General features: G+C 34.3%; 4 protein-coding genes across 6 annotated transcripts in view; 3 read left to right on the plus strand and 1 right to left on the minus strand.

The window, feature by feature from the left end:
* Positions 1–9,935, minus strand: part of LOC101736374 (dipeptidase 1) — a 34,459-nt gene extending 24,524 nt beyond the window's left edge. The window contains exons 1-3 of one of the 3 annotated variants that reach the window (XR_009974308.1): positions 9,780–9,935; positions 7,657–8,864; positions 6,588–7,074 (exon numbers count right to left, since the gene is read on the minus strand). The gene's annotated coding sequence lies outside the window, so the exon portion shown is untranslated. Of the gene's footprint in view, positions 1–6,587; positions 8,865–9,779 lie in introns of those variants that run through there. The other 2 variants (XR_009974307.1, XM_062671180.1) reach the window with 2 other exon arrangements.
* LOC692414 (opsin 2) lies at positions 4,995–11,548 on the plus strand. Its single transcript, XM_021351578.3, has 8 exons — positions 4,995–5,130; positions 6,192–6,383; positions 7,152–7,361; positions 8,078–8,214; positions 9,230–9,395; positions 9,684–9,870; positions 10,563–10,645; positions 11,274–11,548. The coding sequence occupies exons 2-8, from the start codon at positions 6,217–6,219 to the stop codon at positions 11,383–11,385; spliced, it is 1,062 nt and encodes a 353-aa protein (XP_021207253.3). The 5' UTR covers positions 4,995–5,130; positions 6,192–6,216; the 3' UTR covers positions 11,386–11,548.
* Positions 11,549–14,561: 3,013 nt separating this feature from the next.
* On the plus strand, positions 14,562–16,494 carry LOC101740745 (uncharacterized protein C16orf52 homolog A). Its single transcript, XM_004931443.5, has 3 exons — positions 14,562–14,954; positions 15,238–15,450; positions 15,765–16,494. The coding sequence occupies exons 1-3, from the start codon at positions 14,852–14,854 to the stop codon at positions 15,950–15,952; spliced, it is 504 nt and encodes a 167-aa protein (XP_004931500.1). The 5' UTR covers positions 14,562–14,851; the 3' UTR covers positions 15,953–16,494.
* A 2,105-nt stretch (positions 16,495–18,599) lies between these two features.
* Positions 18,600–24,576, plus strand: LOC101740607 (leukocyte receptor cluster member 8). Its single transcript, XM_004931442.4, has 5 exons — positions 18,600–20,590; positions 20,666–21,182; positions 21,480–21,684; positions 21,795–22,002; positions 24,004–24,576. The coding sequence occupies exons 1-5, from the start codon at positions 19,557–19,559 to the stop codon at positions 24,164–24,166; spliced, it is 2,127 nt and encodes a 708-aa protein (XP_004931499.2). The 5' UTR covers positions 18,600–19,556; the 3' UTR covers positions 24,167–24,576.
* The last annotated feature ends 1,307 nt before the right edge of the window (positions 24,577–25,883 follow it).

The raw sequence follows: 25,883 nt of genomic DNA on the forward strand, positions 1-25,883 counted from the left end.
AAAAATTTATTCTATTAACGTTAAAAGCTAAAATAAAAACCAATACAAGAACATTGCTTGATTTTAATAATTGCTACAGTGTCATTTGAATGTTTTCAATAAAATGTAAGACAAGAATGATCAATAATACCCACTTGTATGTTTGTAAATGCCTAATCTAAAGACATATTTATTGTACGATAAAAGTTATTCATCTGACACCTGTGTATGTATGACAATAAATTCAATATTATTCGTTCAAATCTTAAATAACAATATTCGAAAATCAATCAACTAATAAAATTATTCATTAAAGTAAATTTGTAATAAAATTAACTGTGCAAAAATATAAGTTAACTACGGATTTACGTAAGTAAGGTCTGCATCGCTTTGATGAATGAAGTCAGTCACAAGTCCCAAACATTACACTCCTGAAATTCATAAAGAAAATTTGAAACTGTCCGAACCACCACAGTTTTCTTTGATAAAAACTTTAATAGGGTATTTATTATATGCCATCGAAGGTAAGCTGAGAAAGATGCAAGATGATGTAACTGTTTAGGTTAGTTACTGTCAAAAAAATTTATTTTAAAACGGAAACAGTATCTTCGTCTATGCGTTTGTGAACGCTAAGCTGTAAAATGGCTCAACTAATTGGAATATAGTTTTCAATGATCTACGACTTATCTTCGCAACCAACTTAGTACCTAACCCCAATGACGAACGTAAGATGCTGTTCAAAATTTATTTTACATGAACATATAATGTAATGTTGACAAATAAAAAACATAATATTCTATGAAATCTTTAACACCCGAAGGACAGGGGGAGGGTTAATTTATCACTACCAACTATTAAATCGTTTGATATAAATGTAAGTAGGTATTTCTTCTAACTACGTCCAATAATATTTATACTATAAATCTAGTAGTAAAGAAAATATAACTGCAAAATTTATATAAATACGGGCCTAAGCAATTTAATTTTGATACTGAAAAATTATGTCTTTTGCGGCTTCTGTTCCTGTTCATATTTATTAAGTATGGGCTAAATCCGATCTACATAGTATTAGTCTTTGTACTGTTATATTACGGTATAATTTTCTCTAAATAAATAAACCCATAATAATATGTTCAAATGACTCAAGCGACACTTATGCTAATTGCTAGATGACACTAAGTCTGTTGTAAGCCATGAAACCGATTCTGATGAAAATCATGACTACATCGAGCTGTCATAAATGATTTTCTCTTGTAAGGAATCGAAACAGGTTGGACTAACCATCAATATATAATTAATCCTGGGTATAATAACTTGTTAACGTGACAAATGAAAATGTTTAAATATTTTGTTATTTAATTAATTAGTAAATTTAATTGAAGTATCATAATATGCTAAGAATAGTGACTTTATTCTCAAAAATCTATTTTTCTCACATGTATTCTCTACAGAATTTGACAGACTGCAAAAAAATAGAATATCTACCAAAAAAAACATTCAATTCGTAGAGCGTACCACTCCAATTTTATTCTTAATTTAGATACAACATTATGCTACGGTTCATAAAATACATTTGCAATCGAATTTCAACAATCTGCGAATAATTTTGGCTCTCTTATATTGACTTAAGTGTATGTACATAAGTCGACATGGCCTAAAAGATGCAACGCCTAATGTAACTCGTATGCGACCGTAAAGATGTTCAGATCCCGAGGGCAGATTTTCATTCATATTTTTTAATTATTTCCATTATGAAGGAAAAATAACGTGTAATAAACATCAAACACATAAAAATATAAGCTGCCTATTTACTATTAAATCGAGACATAAAAAAAAATAGTTACCGCGAAATTAAAAGTTTCCGATATGTATAATAATACCCTTTGGCTTCAGAACTCTAAAGAGTGTACGCCATAGAAAGCCCAATCGAATATTTAAATGTACAAAAGTTATGTTAAGTAAGCCTTTATTGAAATATTATTATGTGTTTATGAATATGGAAATAATCCAGACAACTTTGGTTAAAAATAGCGCATCCATTTTGGATGTTAATGGATTAATGATTACATTACATTAGATTACATATTTTAATGTAGTATCGTTCTGTGTTCGAAATTTCGAACCTCTTGTATGACAAAAGCTAAATGTGTGTTTACTTAATTTTACCTACTTAAATGGCAACTGTGTATTTGGAACATTTAGATAAAGCTCATTCATGGTATTACAATATTTTTTTATGATTTATTTGTGACTGAGATACTAGTATTATAATTTAACGTTGATCAATTAATGTTTTAGTCTTATATTTTAATAACGTAACACGTAATATAATCAATGGTTAATTAAGTTTAATTAATAGGATGTATGGTAACCATTCTTGCAGCTACTAAAACGAATGCAGATAGTGGAAGACCGCCGCGGCTAAAATTCCCTATCCTTCACGCGTTTCTTAATTTTTTTTATGTATTACTTTGCATGCAGTGCCAAAACATCATAATGTATAAGTTATCGTTCGCGATTATAATGTTATATACAGTCTTATGCTTCGATTCTTTGGTATCCGTTAGAAGAGGTAATATTGATTTATAAATAGTAGATAAATGTTGTAATCTAACCCCATTTTATAGAGACAACACTTCCTTCTTCTTCAACTTTCTTTCCTATTACCCCCTGCTGGGGCGTGTAAGGCTCGAATCAAATCCTTTTTTTTACATCGGTCTTGGGCAGTCTGTCTCCTCCCACGAGCGATATTCGAATTGTAACGAGTGGTCATAGTAATTTGACAGTTACATAAAGTATTAAGTCACGTTGTTTTTATGACTATTTCAGAAATTATAGACCATTTTAGCTTCGATCGATAGACAATGTCAAACGGCTACCAAACACAGTAGACGCAATAACGACACCACTCGTCTTGAGACTTAGTTGAACTCTCTGCTGGATTGAATTGCTTTCCGTTATCCGACTGTGTCAAAAAAGTATCTCAATATTCTATCTTCTTAAGCCGGTTAGAATATTCTTTTCTTCTTCTAGAATAGCTTTAAAAAAACTTTTGTTAGAAAAACGTTATTTTCTGTTTATTTTCTCTTCAAGACAGTACAATAAAAGTTCCATTTACAATATCTCATAATACTAGTCACTGGGATGGAATTGGCATATGAATGTGTTTAGAATATTACGTACTACTACTGTCTACACATATAATATTTTCTAAAGCACACGTGACGCCTATAGTCACAGACGACTGAAGAGTAGAATTAAATTAAAATTTTAATAATACTTTTATATTTAATAATGAAAATAATATATGTTGTACCCATAAGTCGTGTGATTAGATATTTGTTAAGTGTAGTCTCTTGTACTTAGTAAATCCCAATGGTTGTTGTGATGTCTATTATACTTGTTGACGATTATTACTGTTTGTTTTTGTTCGGTTTTATTAAAGTTATCATAAAAAATAATAATGCTAATTTTAAAATAGACTTCAGTTAAAAAGTGTGAGCGATCTCTAAATTTCAAGCGCACATTTTTAATTACCAATTAAAAGTACACATTAAATATTATTTATTTATGTTATACCTAAAGTGAGTATGACACTGTCCATAAAGTGAAAAAACCTAATTTATATCTGAACATCAGGTTCGGTTCCTACAGCCAGGTGTTAATTTATTTAAAAAAATACGTACCTAACTTGTGTACACGAATTACTTCCACGATGAATAATATTAAATGGTACAACATCATACCCGCAAATCTAATTGCGCTGAGTTACCTTCCACTGGTTATAACTTACATTGTGAGCAGCGTTATTTGAAGACTATACCAGCGAACAGCGATCACCAACCAACATTTGCTGCTGCAAAGCGTATCGTGAGCCCATATAGGAGGCACTGTTACACTGCCTATGTCTAGCGCGAAGCAGTTAAGCATTTTTATTTGAAAGTTGGGACAGCCGACATACAATCACGTTCATAATAAGGAGGGTGTCTGTGTTCAAATCGTTATTTCTATCAGAACCAAATAACACCTAGTAGCTCCGACCGCAAAATCGTCAATATATCGTTATCTCACATTAAAACTGTATAATCTCAAAACTTACTAATTTTACAGGAGAGTGTTTTAGATTTAACAAGTGGTATTTTTAATATTAATCATCTTTGCAACATTTATATTTTATTTTTTAAAAGTTACATTAACTGTCTTTTAAAGTAAGATAAAATTATGTAACTATTAATTTTGTTAATAGTCGTCAAAACTAAAACTAAACCACGCTCTTTTGACAGTATTTATGAGAAAAATACTGGTTGATACCAAATAATTCCGCATATTATCTCAATTTCGAATATTTTTGGAAATTGTACACTTTTAATGCGAAAAGACGATATCTTGCTAGATACAAATGCAATTAAATTTCTTATATAGTACCCACATGTATATATTCTCGTCATCGTGTTGTTTTATTTCAAGAAGTACTTAAGGATTGCTGCCACAATATTTTAACACTATGAATTACAATTGTAATGAGAGGAGAACTGCGAGAATGACTCGTACCGAAGTTCAATTGAATTGTTTTTGTTCAATTACACTATTTTACTTTAACAATTCATCTCAGTCACTGTAAAAGTTGTTAAAATAATCAAAGTGAGAGCTTTACTCTACATAATTACACATATTTGTGCACTTAGCAATTTTGTAGAATTTATTATAATAATAACGTCTGGATGTGCCAATTCATTGTTTAATTAAAATTATAATTCTTAATAACGTGACGGTAGGTAATTTTTTATAAAAACATGAAATCACTTACCAATATTTTTTTGTTTTTTAATCTGTAATCTGTCTATTAACTATACCATAATGGTTCTTTTAAGGTTTCATTAAACAAAGAAATAACCCTCTTTAATGTAATTTTGTAGGTATTACTTGAATCCATAGGCATGATACAAAATAAATCTGTGTCGATGTGTGAGCTCAGCACTTTTAATCCAATCAGAAGTGTCAAAGTGGATAATCCAAAAAATCTTGTTATATACTTTATATAAATCATTGTACACCTGCTTTAAGCCAGCAGTCAGTCAGTGAGTGGGTCCACCAACGCACTACGGAATTACGCACACATCGAAATTATGGGGCTCACTTCGCAGCCTTCAAGTAAGTGCCTGTACATTTTGTATATTCTATTAGCTGTTTCTTTTCAAATGATCACACAGCACAGCAAAATTCGCCGTCCACTCAAGCGAAAATGCAGCGTGAAATATGCTACGGACGCGGGTCGTATTTATTAAATAAAGCTATGGCAACAATTAAATTTTTGAAGTACGTTATTGGGAATATTAAGTTAAATCAGTGATGATTTCAAAGTTCAAGTTTAAGTTAGCACTAGAACTAACGTTCATAATAAATATTATATTAATACTGCCGTTTTTTTTAATAAAAGCTTATTCAGAACCTTAGTGTTCTGAAATTCGACAAAACAAAAAAGCCATACTAATACGAGACCAACATATGAATGAATAGGAGCTATTATTTAGCCTGGAATGGAATGAAAGATTATTAATAACTTCTGAAGGTTTCATTCAACCGCGTTAGAGCTACACATAAGCTTTATTGCATAGTTTGCATTAATGTAGATAGGGCTTTATTTGTTTACCTGTGTCGTGCAGCCAAAATTACAAAATTTTACTACCTCAATTTAAGTAAAATAATCTGAATTTGCAAATCTAATCATACTTTTTAAATATTATAAATGTGAAAGTGTTTTTGTTTATACTTTTGCTTCACGTCGAAACGAGGCAAAGGACTGATATTATTTATACACCGAAAAAAACCCATCTAATACCTGTTCTAAAACTACACTGACCAACTTCCTTGACCAAGCAGACAAAGCCGCGGAAAAAACTAGTACATTATAATTTTAAGTTTCATATTTATTTGTAGTCTTGCAACCATTTCAAACGAAAATACGACTATTAATTGAACATCGGGTTAATGAATTCAGGTGTTAAAGAATTTATTAATCTTATAAACCATTCTTTATTAATTTTCAAATATAATCCAACATAAATTGAATACGCAGTTACAAAATTAAGCTTCTAAAAGCTTCAAAAAGTCCTTGGCGAACAAATAAGCGGACACTTAGATGAGCACATAAATTATTATACAGGTATAATTATAGTATAGTCTGACCAACCCTTTTTAAAATGATCGAACAGATCTAGTGGTGCTGGAGCAGTGGAAATGCTTGGAGACGGATTATCGGGGGACGACTTAGCAGCCGTACCAGAACACTGGCTCACATTTCCTGCCCCACCCGCCAGCGCACATACAGCACTGGCTCTGTTGTATATCTTTTTTACTGCTGCTGCCCTACTTGGAAACGGACTTGTTATCTTCGTATTTTCCACGTAAGTTTTTTTTTAGTATAATTAATGGTAGTAGTGATTTAATTAAATTATATGTATAATTGTCCGTACAATAGAACGACGCTTCAATAAAAATAAATAAAAAATCGGTACTGGCAGTGACACCTACTACTATATGTTTGTTTTCAATAAGCCATTTACGCTATGATAGCTGGGATGTCGTTATACCCGACAAAAACTCGTAGGTATATTGATAAACATAGTTTAATTAAACATCAGTACTTTACAACAGTAGTAAATGTTAACCAATAATTGTGGTTTTTTATATAATTCCGTAAATGGGCAAACGAATGACCCAACTGGTTTTATACCATATTTAAAGACATCACAACATTAATGCAACCCTACCCTGAGATATAAGATTATATTGCATAATGGCTGTCCCAGAGCTTTCAAATTCGAACACGTAACTGCTGCCCTTCACACCCGCTTAATATTAATAGAACACCGCTGCCCATTCTCTGGTGAATTCCTTCTTCCCTTTTTACGACACCCACAGAGAGAGATAGGGTGAAGCCGTTCTGGATGTAGCGGATTAGCGAAGTTCAGCCAATGTTCTATGCTCGCCTGTCGAGAATTCGTAACCGCGACTTCGTCTCTTGCATGATCATTACGATAAGCACACGAATTAATTTTAGCGGTAAACAAATCCATCTCCATAGAAAATTATGTCCTGGGAAGATATAGTAAAATCAGAATTAATATAATCATCAACAATATGATATTAAATGATAAACGTAATTTGAACAGGACAAAAAGTTTAAGGACGTCAAGCAATTTACTCATTCTCCAATTGGCTATACTGGACTTCATAATGATGGCAAAAGCACCTATATTTATTTACAATAGTGCGATGCGCGGCTTCGCAACCGGTACTATTGGATGCCAGATTTTTTCTGTAATGGGAGCCTACAGCGGCATAGGTGCCGGGATGACAAACGCCTGTATTGCCTACGACCGGTAAATATATATTTAAGGCCAACAATTAACATGAAATTTATTAGAAACAGACACTGCGATTGTATTAGGTTAATTATAAAACCACAGTCCCAGCTGTTAAAAGCAATAAAAAAATTTTGTAAAACCTTTTGTAAGATTTGACCATATTTATTATAGTCGCTAAAGAAAACATTAATTTCACGAATTGAAATATAAAAAAATATCTTATTTTAATAGAAAAACTGATTGTCGCTTATTAAAAGCATAGCATCTGCTTATCGTGAAGAGGATACTCTAAGTCAAAAATATGCCAGACCTTGGGATATTATTACACGGGGGGAAAATACAACGGTGGTTAGCACGATACTCAAATGTCAACGCACAGCATCATAACATTTTTCTACTTTTTTTAAAGTATAGCAATTGGCTTCTTAAGACACCATTGTTGCCAGTGTCGGTTTATGAAAACCCTCAAATTTGTGCACTTTCACACATTTTAAACCGGTAATAAGTCACCATATGATGATATTAAGATATCTTAACCTGAAGAAATATTAAATTAACAAAATAAAATAATTCACACAGCTTCGGCTCACGGGTTATCGCCAAAAACATCTTATTCGTCTGTCACTATGAAAACTAAACGTTGTAAATGACATTAAACAAACGCGTGATAAAACCGTAAAAGTATTTTATTTAAACGTGACATTGTTTAATACACAAAACGGTTTTGACAGGCACTCGACTATCACACGTCCGCTCGATGGTAGACTCTCAAAAGGCAAAGTGTTATTAATGATGGCTTTTGTATGGATATACTGTACTCCGTGGGCACTATTGCCTTTGTTGAAGATCTGGGGCAGATATGTTCCAGGTGAGAAAATAATTAGTCATAGTTTAAAAATAAGACACGTTCTAACCGGGGGACGAAACCAACATCCGAACGAAGTCCTCGTTGAAGCAGTGAAAACCGTATACTTACTGCATAAACACAAAACCGCATTATTATTATTTTTGAAATTACTTATTTACTACATTACTGCCTTCACGTTCCGAATAGTCGCAATATTTGAGTTGTAGTGTCACGTTGTAGATACAGCGAAGCATTGGTCTTGCTAGGAAAGATGCTAGCAAAGTCTTGGAGGCTGAGCGTCGTGAACTCGCCTACCAGCCCAGAGAAGCTGGTATAGCCCCTCAAGGCTAACAGTGATTAGGCAGGAAAAAGGCCAAGCCTCTGAGGATTTATTGTGCATATCTCGCTATCTTATTTATACCGTCTCACTGCTCTACGCCGAAGCAGATTAGAATTTTTCTACCCGGATACGCTGCATTCAACTACAGTTTGTCCCATTATATTATGATAGTTATTATATTATAGTACATTATTATATTATATATTATTTATTATATATTATTAGACTCTGTCTCTGTCTGTCTTTCTCAATATCTAGGTTCGATTGCGCATTTATTGAGTTAAATATTGGGCGATCGGGCTCTTGCTGTCAAGTACTCTTGACTTGGGGCCTGTAAATAATAATAAAAAATAAAATAAAAATACCGACTTAGCCCATTAATAATAACAAAATAAGAAACAATGTACATAACAATATTTTTAATTGGCAGACAATGTAAATAAACAATGTTACTTACAATGACTCAAATAGGTACTGAGTGATAGTAAAACCCTTCAGTAAATACGATCAAAAGTGTAATGTCCTGCACTGTACTCCCCATTGAAATGAAACATTAACAATTTAAGTTAACAGACATTAATGATCAAACGGATTTCAAAAAACTTCATTACAATAAGTCGTATTTGCAACGGGTCTCTTTCGATAATTCTTGTTGATCATGCTGTGTTACCATAGTTATAAATAATTATTTTTCAGAGGGATATTTAACGTCTTGCACGTTCGACTATCTTACCAACACCTTTGATACAAAGCTATTCGTGGCATGTATTTTCGTATGCAGCTATGTTTTTCCCATGTCGATGATAATTTACTTTTATAGTGGAATCGTTAAACAAGTTTTTGCGCATGAGGCCGCATTAAGGTAAATAAGTAATGTATTCTCCCTCTATATTCCCTCTGCATAGCTTTTTAATTATATCTACACTTATCAGCTTGACATACATACATTCTTGACTTACAAAAGATTCGTACAAGATTCGTAATGAGCTACAAATTTATATTGAGAAAAATCTGTACAGTTTGGATAACATTTCGGACATATTTGCCGAAAATTCATAAGTATATTTATATCAATCTTGATTACATAATATCAAAAATTATCAAGAGAATATTATAAAAGCAAAACAAAAAACATTTAATTGATCAACAGAGAACAAGCAAAAAAGATGAACGTGGAATCTTTGCGAGCGAATCAGAGTGGGGCCTCTCAATCCGCCGAAATAAGAATAGCGAAAGCGGCGCTTACTGTATGTTTCTTATTTGTGGCATCCTGGACACCATACGGAGTGATGGCACTGATAGGTGCTTTTGGAGACCAGCAACTCTTGACTCCGGGGGTGAATATTTTAGAGCCGTAGATTCAGAATGTGAAACAATATGGATTCATAACACGCGCCTTGTTTTCAATTTGCATTTCGGTAATGGTAATTGGCTTTCGTTGAAAGATTGGCGTTTCACTTTTCGAACGTTGCCAATAGTATCAATTGTTTTCATATCTGTTTCTGCTATTTGATGACAGATGGTATTACTTGTACCATAGTATAATATCATAGCTAGGAAAAAGAGAATTCGATTTACGGGCTTGTAAGGTCATTCCGATTTTTGATAAATCCCTAATAGAGACAAAGCGAATGGTGCCAACCATCTTAAGACGCAAGGGTAAGATTTCTATTACATAAACACAAAAAGTTTGCTTCTAGTCGCTCATAAATGCCTATGTATCGAGCTATTTCAATATTTATTTATTTTTTATTAATCAAAGTTTTCAGTATAGGTTGGTACCTACACTATCAAATCGGAAGCATAACGGCTTTGTGGTAGAAATAGGCAGGGCAAATTGTAAAACTTATTTGTGTTTAGCAGGGATGTATAGGTAGAGAGCAGAAAGGTATTATTATTATCTTTAATTATTTATGTATTTCAATTTGAAACTTTATAAATTTACTTTTACTTGTTATCAATGGTTTTGGTGCAATTGTCGTCCTTTATTAAATAAATATTAAAGAATACTTTGCGTAACTTTTTTTAGGTAACGATGATACCCGCCGTCGCGTGTAAAGCTGTTGCTTGTATAGATCCATGGGTATACGCGATCAGCCATCCAAAATACAGGTATCTATTAAAAATGTCTATGATCAAAATATTTAGAATACAATATAAAATAAATAGATGTAAAATATCTACAGTCTAATAAGATACTACAATAGAACTAAAAAATATTGAGGACAAACCTAGTATAGTGAGTGGATACTACGAAACAAAACGGTACATTCAGTGCGAATACAAGAATTCAATTTCTCAATTAGTTTGCGTCTATGTTTCAGAACAAGAAGTCTAACAAACAAGTGCAAATACCTATATAATTTATTATCTGACTAGCGGCTCGCTCCGGCTCCGCTCGGGTTGTTAACAAAAATTTCAACGATATTTGACGTTGTTTAATTTTTTTAAATAAAAGAACACTTATTGCGGCATAAGTATAATAGTTAGACATATGCTGTCGCCACACTTTTTGTAAATAATAATGTGTTCTATAAAGTCGTAGTACATTATTTTATTCTATCATCAATCGTTTTCTCAGGGCTCCTAATTTTTTTCAAAAAAGATTCACTGGGGAATAGTGTAGCTTCTTCCAAACAGTGAAAGAATTTTTCAAATCGGTTCACTAGTTTCGGAGCCTATTCATCGTTCCTCTTTCTTTATAATATTAGTATAGATAAAATATTTATAATTTATACAGACAAGAGCTACAACGCCGAATGCCATGGCTACAGATCAACGAGCCCGATGATACAACTTCGACCGCAACCAGCAACACGGTTAGCAGCGCCCCACCCGCGGCTCCAGCATGAAGTCTCCCATTGTCGCTCAAAAATATTATACATTACCATTATTACTTACGTCTCTTCTACTTTTAATAACATGACCTCGGCAATGAAAATGGACTTCGATACTAAACAACATACCTACTCAATATTATTTAAGCAATTATCAAATAAAGGAATTGACCGGCAACATGAGGACTTTCACTGCCTTTATTTAATGATTAGAAATATAATTCGTCTATTTCAAAACGGTGCGCGTGAAACTTGGTGCACGTGAAAGAGGTAAAACTTCTTTTGCAGTTTGTGTAGGGTTGTGTTTTTTTTCATTTTTCATCCATAAATCAAATTTCTCTTGTAGTAGGGAATGCTGTGTATATATTTTAAATAATAACTAGAAAAATATATTTATATATTTTTTTAATCCTTCATTAAAAATAAAATATAAGATAATATGTTACTGCCAGTAATCAGGATCAATGGGAAACTAATCACAAGCCATCTAGTGACCGACGTCCGTAACTAGAATGTATATAAGAGAAACTACCTAGCTCGCTTTCTCCCTCTCTCCAAGGTCGAGTAGTTCGAGAAACGCTGTCTATTTTCTCACTCTCGCTCACACGAAATGGTATCTTTTCGCTTTAGCCGTAACTAATCTGGCGCGAGTTAAATTTTACTATTAACGCGCCTAAAGAAGTTTCACTTCAAAAACTATCATAAAAAGAGCTAAAACACGTTTAGGGTTTTTGATCTAGTGAAGTATGTTATTCTACAGGTTGTTACACAATCATTCATTAAGTCAAAACGACGGACGTATTTACTTAACCGACCCAGGCGACGGGGCCACGCAAAACTGCTGTCGCTCGAAACATGTCTTGTCGGATCTCCCGGATCTAATCTCGGTGCTTTTAGGCCCCTCAGACACCGGTCACCGTCCTCGTCGAAGTCGTCGATTAGACGAAGAATTCGACGAACAAGTTAACCCATAGACACTGTTTACCGAGTTTCTCGCTGGATCTTCTCAGTGGATCGCGATTCCGATCCGGTGGTAAATTCTGCGAAGCACTGCACTTGCTAGGGCTAGTATTAATGAATTCTCTCAGGTTGAGGCCGTGAACTCACTTAGGGCGTAGCTGGAATACCTTAGGCTACCAGCGAATAGGTAGGGAAAAAAACCTAAAGTGACCTTGACCACTATTTTTTTATTTGCCTTGTTGGCTTTCGAGCATACGGCTCAGCTGATGGTAAGTGGTTACCATCGCTCATGGACGTCCATAATACCAGGGACAGAGCCAAGACGATGCCTACCATAAAGCCTACAATGAGCTCACATTCTATGGCAATGTTTTATTTATTTATTTATTTTTATTGCTTAGATACCTGGACGAGCTTACGGCCCACCTGGTGTTAAATAGTTACCGGAGCACATAGACATCTGTAACGTAAATGTCACTACCTTGAGATATGGGTTCTAAGATCTGTTTTTACAGTACAACGGCTGCCCAACCGAAACACATTACTGCTCCACGACAGAAATAAGTAGGGTAGTAGTACCTACAAAAACCACTTTCCCTGTGTGATCACTTGTGACTTTCTTTGTCGCACCACTGTAGAGACATTACAAATACCTACTGAGGAGTTGGCGTAACGCTTTATCCTTACGTGGCACCTTGAGTGAAACTACTTTCTGTAAATTATAAGATTTTTTTTATGATTGAAGGGTTACTGGTGGCCCTGAGGCCTTTCCAGTTTCACCAGGACGGGTGGGCACGCAAAGGCTCAGCCAGGAGGGGTGGGATTTGCTAACAGCTACCCGAGCGCTGATCCATGGGTTAGGTAGCACGATGAATCCTTTGCCGAGTTCGACGAGTATGGTTACTGGGGTCCCTAAGCCGGCTCCTAGTGTTAGGGCTGAAGGCGTCTAATACAAGGTTTATTAGAGCTAATGGATCCGTATAAACGTGTCTAGGACGTCGATGGTGACTGGCTTTTGCGTGATCAGGGTTCTTTTTTTTTTTTCCTACCTAAGCTGGTAGCCTTGAGAGGCTATTCCAGCGTAACCCTAACTAGTAGGTGAGCTCACGGGGCTCAAACCTGATGACGTTGCTAACACGAACCCTAGCAAGAGCCGTGCTTCGCAGAATCTACCACCGGATCGGAAACGCGACCCACTGAGAAGATCCGGCGAGAAACTCAGTGGGCTGTGTCTGAGAGTTAATTTACTCGTCGAGCCCTTCGTCGCAAGCGACGGGTTCGACGAGAACGGTGACCGGTGCTTGAAGTACCTAGAAGCACCGTTAGTGGATCGAGAGGATCCGAGATGACGTGTTTTGGGCGACGTCGACTGCTTTCCATTCTGTCCGCAGGATCGGGAATGTAGTTACCAGCGGCCACGATGAGAGGGTTCTTGTGTCGTGCCGCTTTATCGAAGTGGGATCAGGGTTCGGGGAGTAGTCAGTAGCGGCAACGACAAGGCGACACATGGCACACAGCCTTATCGAAGTAACGTTGCGATTCGGGGTCCAGGTCGTCGTGTAAGTCGATGTTCCTCACGAACCACGAAGCTCCGACGGCTAACCTACAAAAAACAAGATTGTAGGGATTGGTGATTGGAGGGTATCTATGTGTGTGCGGGCCGCGAGAGCGAACTCGCGTAAGTCATGACTGGTCTTTTGTAAGGTGTCACCTTGTTACCATACAGATCATGGGGTAGAGTCTGCCGAGAATAAGCGTGGCACGGTCACGGACTGATTTTATATGTGGGCGGAATGTCATGGATACATCCAGGGCTACACCCAGGTACTTGGTCTTCCTGGCCCAAGGTATAAGTTGGTCGAAGAGGGTGATCAGGGACGACATATTTTGCGGGTACTGTATCTTTGTATTAGATTAAAATTTTATTTTATTGGAACGAAGTTCCTTACGGCAGGCTTGGAGGAGATAGGGATTTTGCTGCGCGACCGAACTGAAAAAAATGTGCTAGTAAAAACCGTAAGAAAAGTCCGTGGAATAAGGCCTTGTTTTCCGCACAGCGATATTTCACCGCACGATTTTTTTCTCGTAATGCTTTGTTTTTATTTTATATATGGAACTTCTTTCCTATCCGGTGTCCCACGACACCACACATCTTTTTTTATTCTGTTTCGCCAAATGTGTTTTATCTGTCTAAATTTTAATTATTAACCACAACACGTCTCAACTTCTTCCAAAAATAAAATTCCCACCATTTTACAATGATTGCTATAGTAGTATGCTAGAAAAAACAATTTGGGATAAAAAGACGAGTTTCCAGTTATCGCAAATAAAATGAAAAAAAATATGTATTTGTAAACATTGGTCTTCGATCTCTTATCCCTTCACTCACAACTTTAGCATACAAAATAAAATTATGAATAAGTCAATATTGCTGTCAATATACATTAATATCTAAGAGAATTTTTCTTGTAATCGAAAATTATAATTTTATATCTAGCTTGTATGAATTTTATTCACAAAAATGGATAAGTTAACAGTGATATCCGCCACACTTTTCATGGCTGCTGATGTTTTTGCCATTGTAAGTCTTGCAATGCCTGATTGGATAATTACAGACATTGGAGGTACCTATGATTGTATATTCAAAATAGCAAATAAGGTCAATTAAATTATGTGTTTTAATATGAGTTAAATAATTTATCAGGTAAGAGTTAAGCATATCGTGATGAACATTTTTTGTTGACATAATATTGTTCTTGTGGCTCATGTTTTATTTATCAATAAATAAAAAGAAAAAACTATAACCTTGGAATTCAATACAAAATGTCCAATTTATGAAAAATTCAAAGAAGATAAAATAAATACTACTATTAATAATCTGTCATAAGGTAAATATTTAAATTTCAGGTGACACTCGTCTAGGTCTTATGTGGTCTTGCATGACTCTATACAACAGACCTCAAGTTTGTTTTACTCCAGACCTTCAACCTGAATGGCTTTTGGCACTTATTTGCATTTTCATTGGCTGCATATGCATCACCACCACTGTTATACTATTAGCTTCAAGTCATTTTGACAGAAATGTGGTCCCATATGCAAGATGGGTTGGTTTTGCAGCAAGTAAGTAAACTGACAAACATTATTGTTCTCTAAAAGGTTTTTCGGGAAATTATCAATAATATTCAATGTGATGAAATTGCAGTGTGATGATTGAAAAAGTAAAGAAATTTATGTTTACTATCTAATCTAATTTCTGGGCTATTTGTTTTTATGTTGTACTCAAGATTTTATTAAAGAGCATGACAAAAACAATGATGAAAGTAAAATACTTGCCGGAATTGTGTGTGTATAGTAAAGTAACTGCATACATCTCATAAGTAGAAAAATATATCATGAAAACTTAAATCATGGAGTAATCAATGATTGTCTTTCAGTGGTTGTATTCTGCTTAGCGGCAGTCATATTTCCCATGGGTTTCCACGTGGATGAGATTGGAGGACAACCTTATCAATTACCAAACAGTCATCAAGTTGGAATCTCCTACATATTATTTGTTCTCTCCCTTTGGATAACAGTGATATCTGAACTTTTTGCTGGGAAAGTGTGTCTCCCACACTTTTAAGCCTCTAAACTAAACTATCTGATTATTATCATTAATAGGTGAATAAAGTTAGCAAAAAAAATTCTCTTTAACTTGTGTGTTCCTTGGCTTCTAAATCATAAATGGTTCAGCAAAAATTTACTCATTGTGTTAGATGATGCAAATAACTTCTCTAGTGAATAACTGCATAATGTGCTACAACTGTAATAGTGTAAAACTGTAAAACTCAATGTAAAGAAAAATTGTGAAAGATAACAAATATATTTTTTCCTATAAACAAAATTAAATTACTATGATGTTGAATAGTTGCAAAAGATATCTAATTATCATTCACCTAATCTGTTCATTCGAAATATAGAATTCTAAACGATAATAAATCTGGTGATCTAAAGCAGTAGAGGTGCAGCATATTTTAATGTTATAAAAAATGCAATATCAGCATTAATCATCCTTAATAATGTTGGTAGCTATGTAAAACACAAATATATGTAATATACAAATAAAAAAATATTAATTATAATTAACTATTAAAATAATATAAAAAAAATACAATTATTTAAAAAGGGGTTCATTATTACCTGGTTACAATGTTTTTTTTATTTCACCTTTATTGCCTTGTATAAGTTACATTATTGGATATTCCAGTTGCTTTGAAGACTGCAGTAGTCTCTTGAAGCTACCAGCATTTGGGTAGGCAGAAACAACCGGTATCTTCAGAGAATTTCCTCACCATGATGATTTAATCCACCTTATTGAGACAAATCAGAAATCTTCTGTTTTAGACTCTTAACTTTCATATTGTTACGCCGGTAAGAGTAGCGCCAGTTATCGCCGAATAGCCCAACGGATATCGAAGGTACTAGTAAAATCGGGAAGTACAGCGCCATCTATTGTCAGATAGCAGAAACACATCGAAGCTACTTTACTTGCCCAGAATGTACTCGATAAATCTAGGGCTCTCGTACCGACTATAAAAGCGTTGCAGAGATGCATACAGTCAGCAATCCCGATTCTGCAGGATACCCGTCGGAGCACCATGTTTTCTGAGGAACGTGGATCTCCACGATGACCTGGAGCTCGACTCTGTCAGTAAATATCTACAGTCGGCATCGTTGCGCCACTTCGAGAAGGCGGCACGGCATGAGAACCCTCTTGTCGTGGCCGCTGGAAACTACATACCCGATCCTGTAGACCAAATGGTAAACCGTCGACGTCGCCCAAAGCACGTCATTACGGATCCTCCTGATCCATTAACGGTGCTTTTTGGCACCATAACCACCGGTCACCGTCCTCGTCGAACCCGTCGCTTGCAACGAAGGGCTCGACGAGCGAATTAACACATAGACACAGCTCACTGAGTTTCTCGCCGGATCTTCTCAGTGGGTCGCGTTTCCGATGGGGTGGTAGATTCTGCGAAGCTGAAATAGCCTATCAAGGCTATCAGCATAGGTATAAAAAAAAAACAGTCCGTTAGTAATCGAAACTACTGGAAGCGAAACAGCAAACGGATCACCTGAAGCGAACTTCTACTTTTAACAACTGCTCAATTCATATACCTTGTGCCTATGCTAGCGCCATTCTGGAGGATTTTTGAACTGTTATTTAATGCTGAAAATGGGACACTTCAAGCTTCTCCCATTTGAGACGGTCCTCCTTACTTTAACACCGGTCACTCACATGCGCACGAATACGCAAACCCGCAAGTGTAGGACGACATTTGCGAATGATTTAAAGTTTTCGCTACATTCGTGGTTTTCCAAGCTGTGTCGGTTTTTTAACAGACATCAAAGCGCGCGAACCGCGAACCTTCGCGTAGTCTCCCACACATGCGTTTGCCCAGTTGCGCCGACGATTGCGAAGGTAACGGACGTATCGCCATTTTCATAGTTCGTGTAGTATATATACTGTGTAGCGTATCTTCATCAAAAGAAATCCCATAAAAACAGCATGGCTGTTAATGATGTCTGGGAAAGAATTCAAAACTCTTTTTCTCTTCAATGTTCTATTGACGAATTAAAAAGGAGGAGAAATTCGTGAGACATTCGTAAACAAGTGTACGAGGAAGCGCAAACGGGTTCGCAAATTGAGTAACGAACCCATTTGCACAGCCATTAAGTTTGCGAATGAATGTTTGACGGCCCTTCACTATGCGCGCAAACATTCGTACAATGTACGAATATTTGCGCGCATGTCAGTGGCCGGCATTACCCTCCACAATACATAAATACTTTTTTATAGGATTTTATGACCTGGTAACTAAGACCTTTAAGTCATGTTTTATTTTAATTTAGATTCTTATTTTTATGAAAAATGATAATATGGAGTAAAATAATAATTAATTTAAGACATCAATCAACTGTGATAAAATTAAATGCAATGAGATGAGATGAAATATAATCTCAGTAAAATAGTGGTCATTTACTGAGATTTTTTCCCGGGATCCGAGAAGTTATATCCAGAGGCTTTGTTTAATTTTCCCACATTTAGGCACTTTCACAGATATTTAGCAGTTAATAAACCACCGTTATTACACATTTAAACCTGAAGAAACACTAAATAGACAAAATAAAAGAAGCGAGGAGTTAAGTCGTGATAACTTAACTCCTCGCGTTCAGGCCAAAAAATCCCATACATATGTACTAAATAGTACCAATTGTCTGTTCACAGTTGCCAGATGGGAGGGATTCCCTGCAAATTCGGGGGTTTTTCGACCTTCGGGGGGAAAGATCCTTTGGGGGGACATTCGGGGGGAAAAATTTAGTTAGAAATTTCGGAAGTTTTTTGAGTATCAATAATTCATCCACAAACACAGTTCGCAATTACTATTAGAATAATTATAGTCTACTATACTATTCACAAGTCAATATTATAAAGGACAAATTATGCAACCAAATGGCAATAGAAACTGCCGAAGCGGTTCTCAGGATTCGATTTTCACTGCCAAATAGAGCCATAAATTTTGTTCCCACATCGGACATGTTAAATATCTTTAACTTCGAAAACGTGCATGCTTTAAATAATAATAACGAAAGTGAATATGATTGTAATAATTGTTTAGAGATGGTTGAAGTTATAGGGACAGCTTGATTAAAAAATTAAAAAATCCTTTTGGTTTTTTATTTCTTCTTTATAATAAGTAAAGACTGTTTTGGGGGTTTTCTTCTTCAAAAAGCCTATTTTCGGGGGGTTTTCGAAAAAAGTTGGGGGGAAATTCACACGGTCATCTGGCAGCACTGTGTCTGTTGCATAGATTATACCATAGATTGATTATACAATATACACTTAATATTTGAGAGTCTGTTGCTTATGATCTACACTCAAAGTACTTAGATCAAAATTATTTTAAAGGTGTAAAATTAGGTGAAGAAACGTGAAATGTGAGTGCAATTGCTACGTCCTCCATTTATTGTTATTTATTACAATATCCAAGAATATTATTTGAACATCCAAGACGTATGTAACAATCGACTTTCTTTGTCGTCGCCATTTTGTTTTTGTAAGAAATAGTGGCCGTAACTAAGATTTTCACACAAGAATCTATAAGGGGAATAAGAACTTCTCACAGGAACGTAATTGCCTGCAGGAATACCTTGCAGTAGTTGGTTTATTTGTTTAGCTGTTAAGGATGTCTGGCAATAATGCTAAGGAGCCTCCACTGCAAACAATGACTGGTTTACCTCCAAATCATAATCCATGGATGTATGGTGTTTTTCATCATCCATATAACAATTACCATGGTGGAATGTATGCACCTTATTATAATCAATATTTTAATCATGCTGGTAATAATGCCTATAACCACCATCATCAATACAACGAGTCTGAATTTGGTATGAATCAAGCTTCAAATCCACCACCTTTACTCAGAGCCCCACGCCCGGGCGTAAACCGCCCTTTCCCAAATCAGAACCCTATCAAGTTCAATCTCAATAATGTAAGAAAAGCTGCTCCTTTATCTCAGAGTGAAAATCCTCTCTTGACAAACCCAACTGAGCCTAAAGTTAAACGGAAAAAGTTTGACAACGAATATGAAGATAACACAATTTCGCAGTCAAATCTACCTCCTTTGCCTGATTATCCACCACCATTGCCCCCTCTTCCTCCTCCAGATCTTCCCAAACCTCCTCCACCTCCTATTGATGTTCCTCTGCCGCCCCCAATGAAAGTTGAGAATATACCTGAACCTCCGGAAGAGCCAAAAGGTCTCCCGCTGGAGAATACTTTTGTCAAACCAGATACATCAAGTGAAAGTTTTAAGACAGAAACAGTATTTCCATCTTCAACAGGAGCATGGCCTGAAAGCTTGGAGAGATATATCAAAAAGTGTTATGAAAAGTGTAAGAGTAAGTTTGATAGAGATCAAGTTGATATATGCTTAAAAGGACGAATTACTGCTGCTGCAAATAAAGATGAAATATGGACTAGGAATTGGGATATAGAACCAATACCAAGTGTCCACAGTGAGCGTAATAATTTGTCTGTTAAACCAGTTCGGGGTGCATTAAGCTTATATCAAAAGTGTGAAAAATTTAATGAAGTGATTAAAAGTAGGTCTAACTTAGTTAATCATAGCTTTAGTGGAATTAAAAATAATCAAAGGAAAAAAAAACTACGCTCGAGGAGCAGGTCAAAATCTAGGAGTCCTAGAAAAAGGTTAAGGTGAGTAAGAATTCTAAGATCTTAAATAATGTGCAATGCCAAAGTGATAGTTGATTTAATCTTGCTTTGTTCCAGTGCGTCATCTTGTTCGAGTGATGAAATTGAAGAGAAAAAACCTCCAAAAGGTAAGGGGAGGCAAAAAGTTAAGGATAGGTTGTCGTTAGTTTCAAATAAAAAATCAGAAAAATTTAGCAAAAATAAAAAGAAACAGTGTAATCAGTTTGTTGTTGAAGATGCTCAGGGTAATGCTGAAAAACTTCAAAAAAGAGCTGAAAGATTTGCAGGTTCAAGTAATGTACCCTCCATAGCAAGTTCACTACAAGTAAATAGCAAAAGAGTAGAACTTACTTCTAAAAAATCAATAATCCAAGACAATGAAGGTGATTATGAAGTAAATGATATGCACATAGTGGGTACATGTCTAGATATAGAAAAGTCATTCTTGAGACTAACTAAAGCACCTGAAGCATGTGAAGTTCGCCCTGTGTCAGTTTTAAATAAGTCCCTCAAGAATGTCAAAGAAAAATGGATAGAGCGCCAAGACTATAGATATGCTTGTGATCAACTCAAATCCATCAGGCAAGATCTAACTGTAAGTAAAATTATTTAATTATTTTTTTGCAAAACTGTATGATGGAACTAATTGATGTTAAGCAATCTACAGATTTTCATCACAGTTGTTCAACTAATGGGCTATTTCATGTATAACACTCATTGTGAGATTTCTTTATTATTCCTTTTATATATCCATGTTAAAATTATAATAAACTTAATTTCAAGTTTAGTGTATAATAATTGTTAAATATGTAATCTAATGTATGTGAGTCAACAAAGGCACTATGTTTAAAATATTCTATAATACAACTTTAGTGATGGTAACATATTTCAGGTGCAAGGGGTAAGAGATAGTTTCACTGTAGAAGTATATGAAACACATGCTCGCATTGCCTTGGAAAAAGGTGACCATGAGGAATTTAATCAGTGTCAAACTCAACTTAAAATGTTGTACAGTGAATTGCCACACTGTAGATCAAATTTAGCAGAATTTACAGCATACAGGATATTGTACTACATTTTTACAAAGAATACATTAGGTTAGTATTATGTTTTATCTGGTGCTTCTTAAACCAAATATCCAAAGCATCTAAGTAATTTTGTTCAGTCTGATAAAGGAAAGTCATATTTTATTTTTTATCTATTTCAGATTTAACAACCATATTTCAGTTTCTATCTAAAGAAGACAGGGAAAATAATTGTATAAAACATGCATTACAAACTAGATGTGCCTGGGCAACTGGAAACTTACACAAGTTTTTCTTACTCTACAAAACTGCCCCACTAATGGCTGGATACCTCATGGACTGGTTTGTGGAGAGGGAGCGAAAACAATACCTCAAATACATCATAAAGTCGTATGTCTTTTTCTTAGTTTATTTTTTATTAGTTTACTTAACAGTGGAAATAGACACTTTTGACCAACACTTGAAACTGGGTGTCCACTCTATTTCCAGTCTAATTAGACTAATTATTAATTAGTAATGCTCACTACAAAATATATTATAAAAGAAATAGCTCAACATGAAAATCTAGTATTTTAAAAAAAACACATGTGCATAATTTGCTTTGCATCTAAAATGCATTTTTTTCAATGTCAACCTGTAACTGTACTTCTTTATTCTTATCAACCCTAGCAAATAAATTAAAGATTGATCAAGATAAAAAATATAGCATGGCTTAAAACCTATAGCCGCCAAGTCATATTTTCAGGGTAAGGGGGTACATTATCCATTATCACATTACTACAATGACTAACATCATGTTAAAAAGTAGATACCAGCTTTGTTTATGTAGGCTTGTTGTGTAGGTTTTAATATATTCACTTTCACTTTCATTTCGAGACTGGCTCCTCTGCAAGATTACCCCAGTTACAAATAATAACTCTATAGTATTTTCTATGGTTTTTGTGTATTCTATGGTAATAAGCGTCATGTCAAACATACAATAGTTCCCACAATGTTCAAATCTTTACAAGTAACACTGTAGTCCTTTGTTACCATGAAAATTGGAAAATACATATTCGAAACATCAGAAATTGTAAAGTGAAAATAATAAACAGTCAAAATAATTTTGATTAAATTAATTTATTGAGAATAAATTATAATATTTTTTGGCAAGTCATTGTCTTAATGTAATGCCAGAGGCAATTCCAATAAAAAGTACCTGAAGAATCTCCAAAATTTAATAATGTGAAAAGTTGTTAGTATGCATTAAATTCTCAAAACTAAATAGTATTGCTTCCATATGATACATATCCAATAGAGAATGAAAATGATTTCTTTTTGATAAAATGAAATTTGGAAACATGAGAACATCATTTCCGTAAACAGTTATATTTTCGAAATAGTATCAGTGCAGTAAGTAGTCTCTGACTGGAAAGGCAATTAGTATTTTTTTATGCATTTTGTACAAATAGTTGACTAAAATATCAGACGATTTGCGAAAAACATTAGGGGATGTCTTAATACTGAAATAAGACAATAATTAACAGAATATTGAATGAGATGTGTATACTGATGAAGTATATGAATGAGTGAATGAATGAGATGTAAAATTAAAAAAAAGAAATTTGTTCTATATTTTATTATTTATTGATGACTGTATATGTACTCAGCACATATTTGTATTCATGGTAAAGTAAAATTTAAAATAATTAAATTAAAATATATTTTTCTACAATTCAGCCACTAGGCTACTAATTTATAATGATTGTTATGAACTATTACATATTGTAAGGGATGTCAAGAAACCATTCCTGAAGTCTAAACGGGAACAAACACATAGGCTTAGCAAAAATTTCTTTTATTATTAAAAAAAAATACTGCTGTAAGACCATTTCGGTGAGACAAATAAGTTAATGACAGTTGATTCTTAAATGTGTTTTAAGTTCTTACAATTTGTAAAACAACTCAAAATTTTATGCAGATATTTTTTTCGTTTTATCTCACCAGGAATAACCAGCTGTAGCACCTGACTACATTTTCGAAAATAGTTTCAAAGCACCCTGTATTTATATTAGAATAAAAAAAACGCGACATTCAACAAACCCAGGATTTTGTCCTGTTTTCTTTTCTGTATAATAGAAATATAGATTTCTAATGCCAAAGATTGAGAAAACAACCTTACTCACTATCCTGGTGTTTTAAGTGTTTACTGATACAAATAGTGTAGGGTTCTCGGAGCTACTTTTACTATAATAACTTTAATACAGTTAATGTTTCTGTCTGGGAATTAAGACTCACAGTACAGTAGTCACTAGATTAGCTAATTTAGGTTAAACTTAACATTTGTTCCAATGATAATGTGTTGCCAGCCTTGCTGGCTATGTTTTAATAATCCCATTTTAATATGTGCAGCTACAGACAGACCGTTCCTGTGGAATTCATCGCTCGAGAGTTGGCATTCGAGTCGAGTTCTAAGGCACTTGAATTTTTAAACCAATTTCCTCTATCATATGTTGGTTGTAATCGGACACAAATAGATTGCAAAACTAGCGCCACTGCTGTTACAAGTATATAACATTTTCTGTTAGATAGCATATTGCTTTGTGTAATGACACAGCCGCAAGACAGATACAACATTGGAGTCGCCATCTACGGGCCCATATACTTCTTATTTTAGTTTTATCAGCTTCATTAGGAGGTGGCACCAGATGATACAAGTACCAAACACACAAGTTACTACAACATGAGATGAAGCTTGGGACATCAAGATGCAAGAGTGGAATTTGGAAGAAGTCCAGTTTTTAAACCATAAAATTATGGTCCTCTTACACATTTCAAAGGTTTTATGTACTCTTTGTATATATAATATAGATATGTTTTCTAAGACTTAATTTCTCAAATATTTTAAAAATAATCTAATTTATTGATAGTAAAATAATTCAAAATGCGCCTGAACAAGTAATAATAAATGATTTATGTTTATAATGGTTTTTTTTTAAAGATAAATTTCTAAACCTCAGATGTATTCAAATGGCTACAAGAAAAGTTGTCTTGGAATATCGTACATTTTTAATGTCCGCTTTCATGCCGTATTTTTACTTCCAATACACCATGTGTACAGACAGACATGTTACGGGAGCCCATAGACATCTACAACTTAAATGCCGTCACCTACCTTGAGAGCAATTCTCCAATTTTTTCACCATAGCCACAATGTAGATGTCCCATACTTTGGTCTTTGATAATTTTTTTACTACGTTAATATAAATACCATACATGACTCGTAACTTCATTGATATTACTTAATTATCAGAGAAAATATCAAAACAATAAATAACCACACTAACTACAATAAATAATTATCAATCTAAAAACCAAGTTTTCGTACTATGGAAAATAAGTTGTCCCATTGAGACCGCGGTGATTTTGAACTCATTTATTTCGTTAAATTATAAGAAACTGAATTTAAGCTATAGTCTTAAAACACTACTTAGAGTATTTGAATACATGTTTTATTTAGTTTAAAATGAAATACGTCGTAAGTTAATCAGTTTTCGGAAAATAATATTATCCCATAAAAATTCCAAAGTGGAATTCCGATTTTGTTACCGATTTTTGTGTCGAAAGATTTTTTAAACTAGTAATTTAGTTGGTGTTTTTGCTTTTGGCAACACTATTGACGATATTTCACATCGCCATTTTGTTGTAAATGTCATGTCGGTGTCGACAGTGTATAATCCATAGACCTATATAGAGGTGAATGAAGTTAGCCCCTCAAAAAAGTTTTTTTTTCCTATTTTATACTTATTTTCTATTAATTCGTTTGTTCATCATTTGTTCATGATTGTTCACTGTTAATAATTGTTTGTTCTGCATTTATTTATTTAAAAAATATATTTAAAAATGTACCTACAAGTTAGCCCCTCTAATGCAATTTTTAATATTTTTTCATCCTTAATGACTCGTAAATATTCATTTTCGATTGTTCTTATATAAAACACGTTTGTTCTCTTTCGAAATTACTCGTTTTTTTGTTTAATTTACTATTTTTATTAGTTGAATAAATGTATGCAAAATATGTGTACTGCGCATGCGTCAACTATAATGCCTAAACTTTCTACGCGGTTTTAATCGTGAAAAAAAAAAACAAATATAAATGCTGAAGGAGCAATTAATTGGTATACAGTTTAATTTAAAAAATTAAAAAATAAATAATTGAAATAATGTGCATTGGCGTTAAGTTAGAGCAAATACATTTTTTCCATCCTCCTACTTATCGTTATGAAGGTATA

Source organism: Bombyx mori, chromosome 11 (genome assembly GCF_030269925.1).
Source record: "Bombyx mori chromosome 11, ASM3026992v2".
Classification (NCBI taxonomy): domain Eukaryota; kingdom Metazoa; phylum Arthropoda; class Insecta; order Lepidoptera; family Bombycidae; genus Bombyx; species Bombyx mori.

Bases quoted from the DNA above. Each gene is read 5' to 3' on its own strand.
- LOC692414 (XM_021351578.3), top strand. From the start codon at position 6,217: ATGCTTGGAGACGGATTATCGGGGGACGACTTAGCAGCCGTACCAGAA. The intron at 8,215-9,229 runs GTGAGAAAATAA...ATTATTTTTCAG, and splicing joins CTGGGGCAGATATGTTCCAG to AGGGATATTTAACGTCTTGC. The intron at 9,871-10,562 runs GTGAATATTTTA...AACTTTTTTTAG, and splicing joins AGCAACTCTTGACTCCGGGG to GTAACGATGATACCCGCCGT.
- LOC101740745 (XM_004931443.5), top strand. From the start codon at position 14,852: ATGGATAAGTTAACAGTGATATCCGCCACACTTTTCATGGCTGCTGAT. The intron at 14,955-15,237 runs GTACCTATGATT...TTTAAATTTCAG, and splicing joins GATAATTACAGACATTGGAG to GTGACACTCGTCTAGGTCTT. The intron at 15,451-15,764 runs GTAAGTAAACTG...ATTGTCTTTCAG, and splicing joins ATGGGTTGGTTTTGCAGCAA to TGGTTGTATTCTGCTTAGCG.
- LOC101740607 (XM_004931442.4), top strand. From the start codon at position 19,557: ATGTCTGGCAATAATGCTAAGGAGCCTCCACTGCAAACAATGACTGGT. The intron at 21,183-21,479 runs GTAAGTAAAATT...AACATATTTCAG, and splicing joins CCATCAGGCAAGATCTAACT to GTGCAAGGGGTAAGAGATAG. The intron at 21,685-21,794 runs GTTAGTATTATG...TATCTATTTCAG, and splicing joins TTTTACAAAGAATACATTAG to ATTTAACAACCATATTTCAG.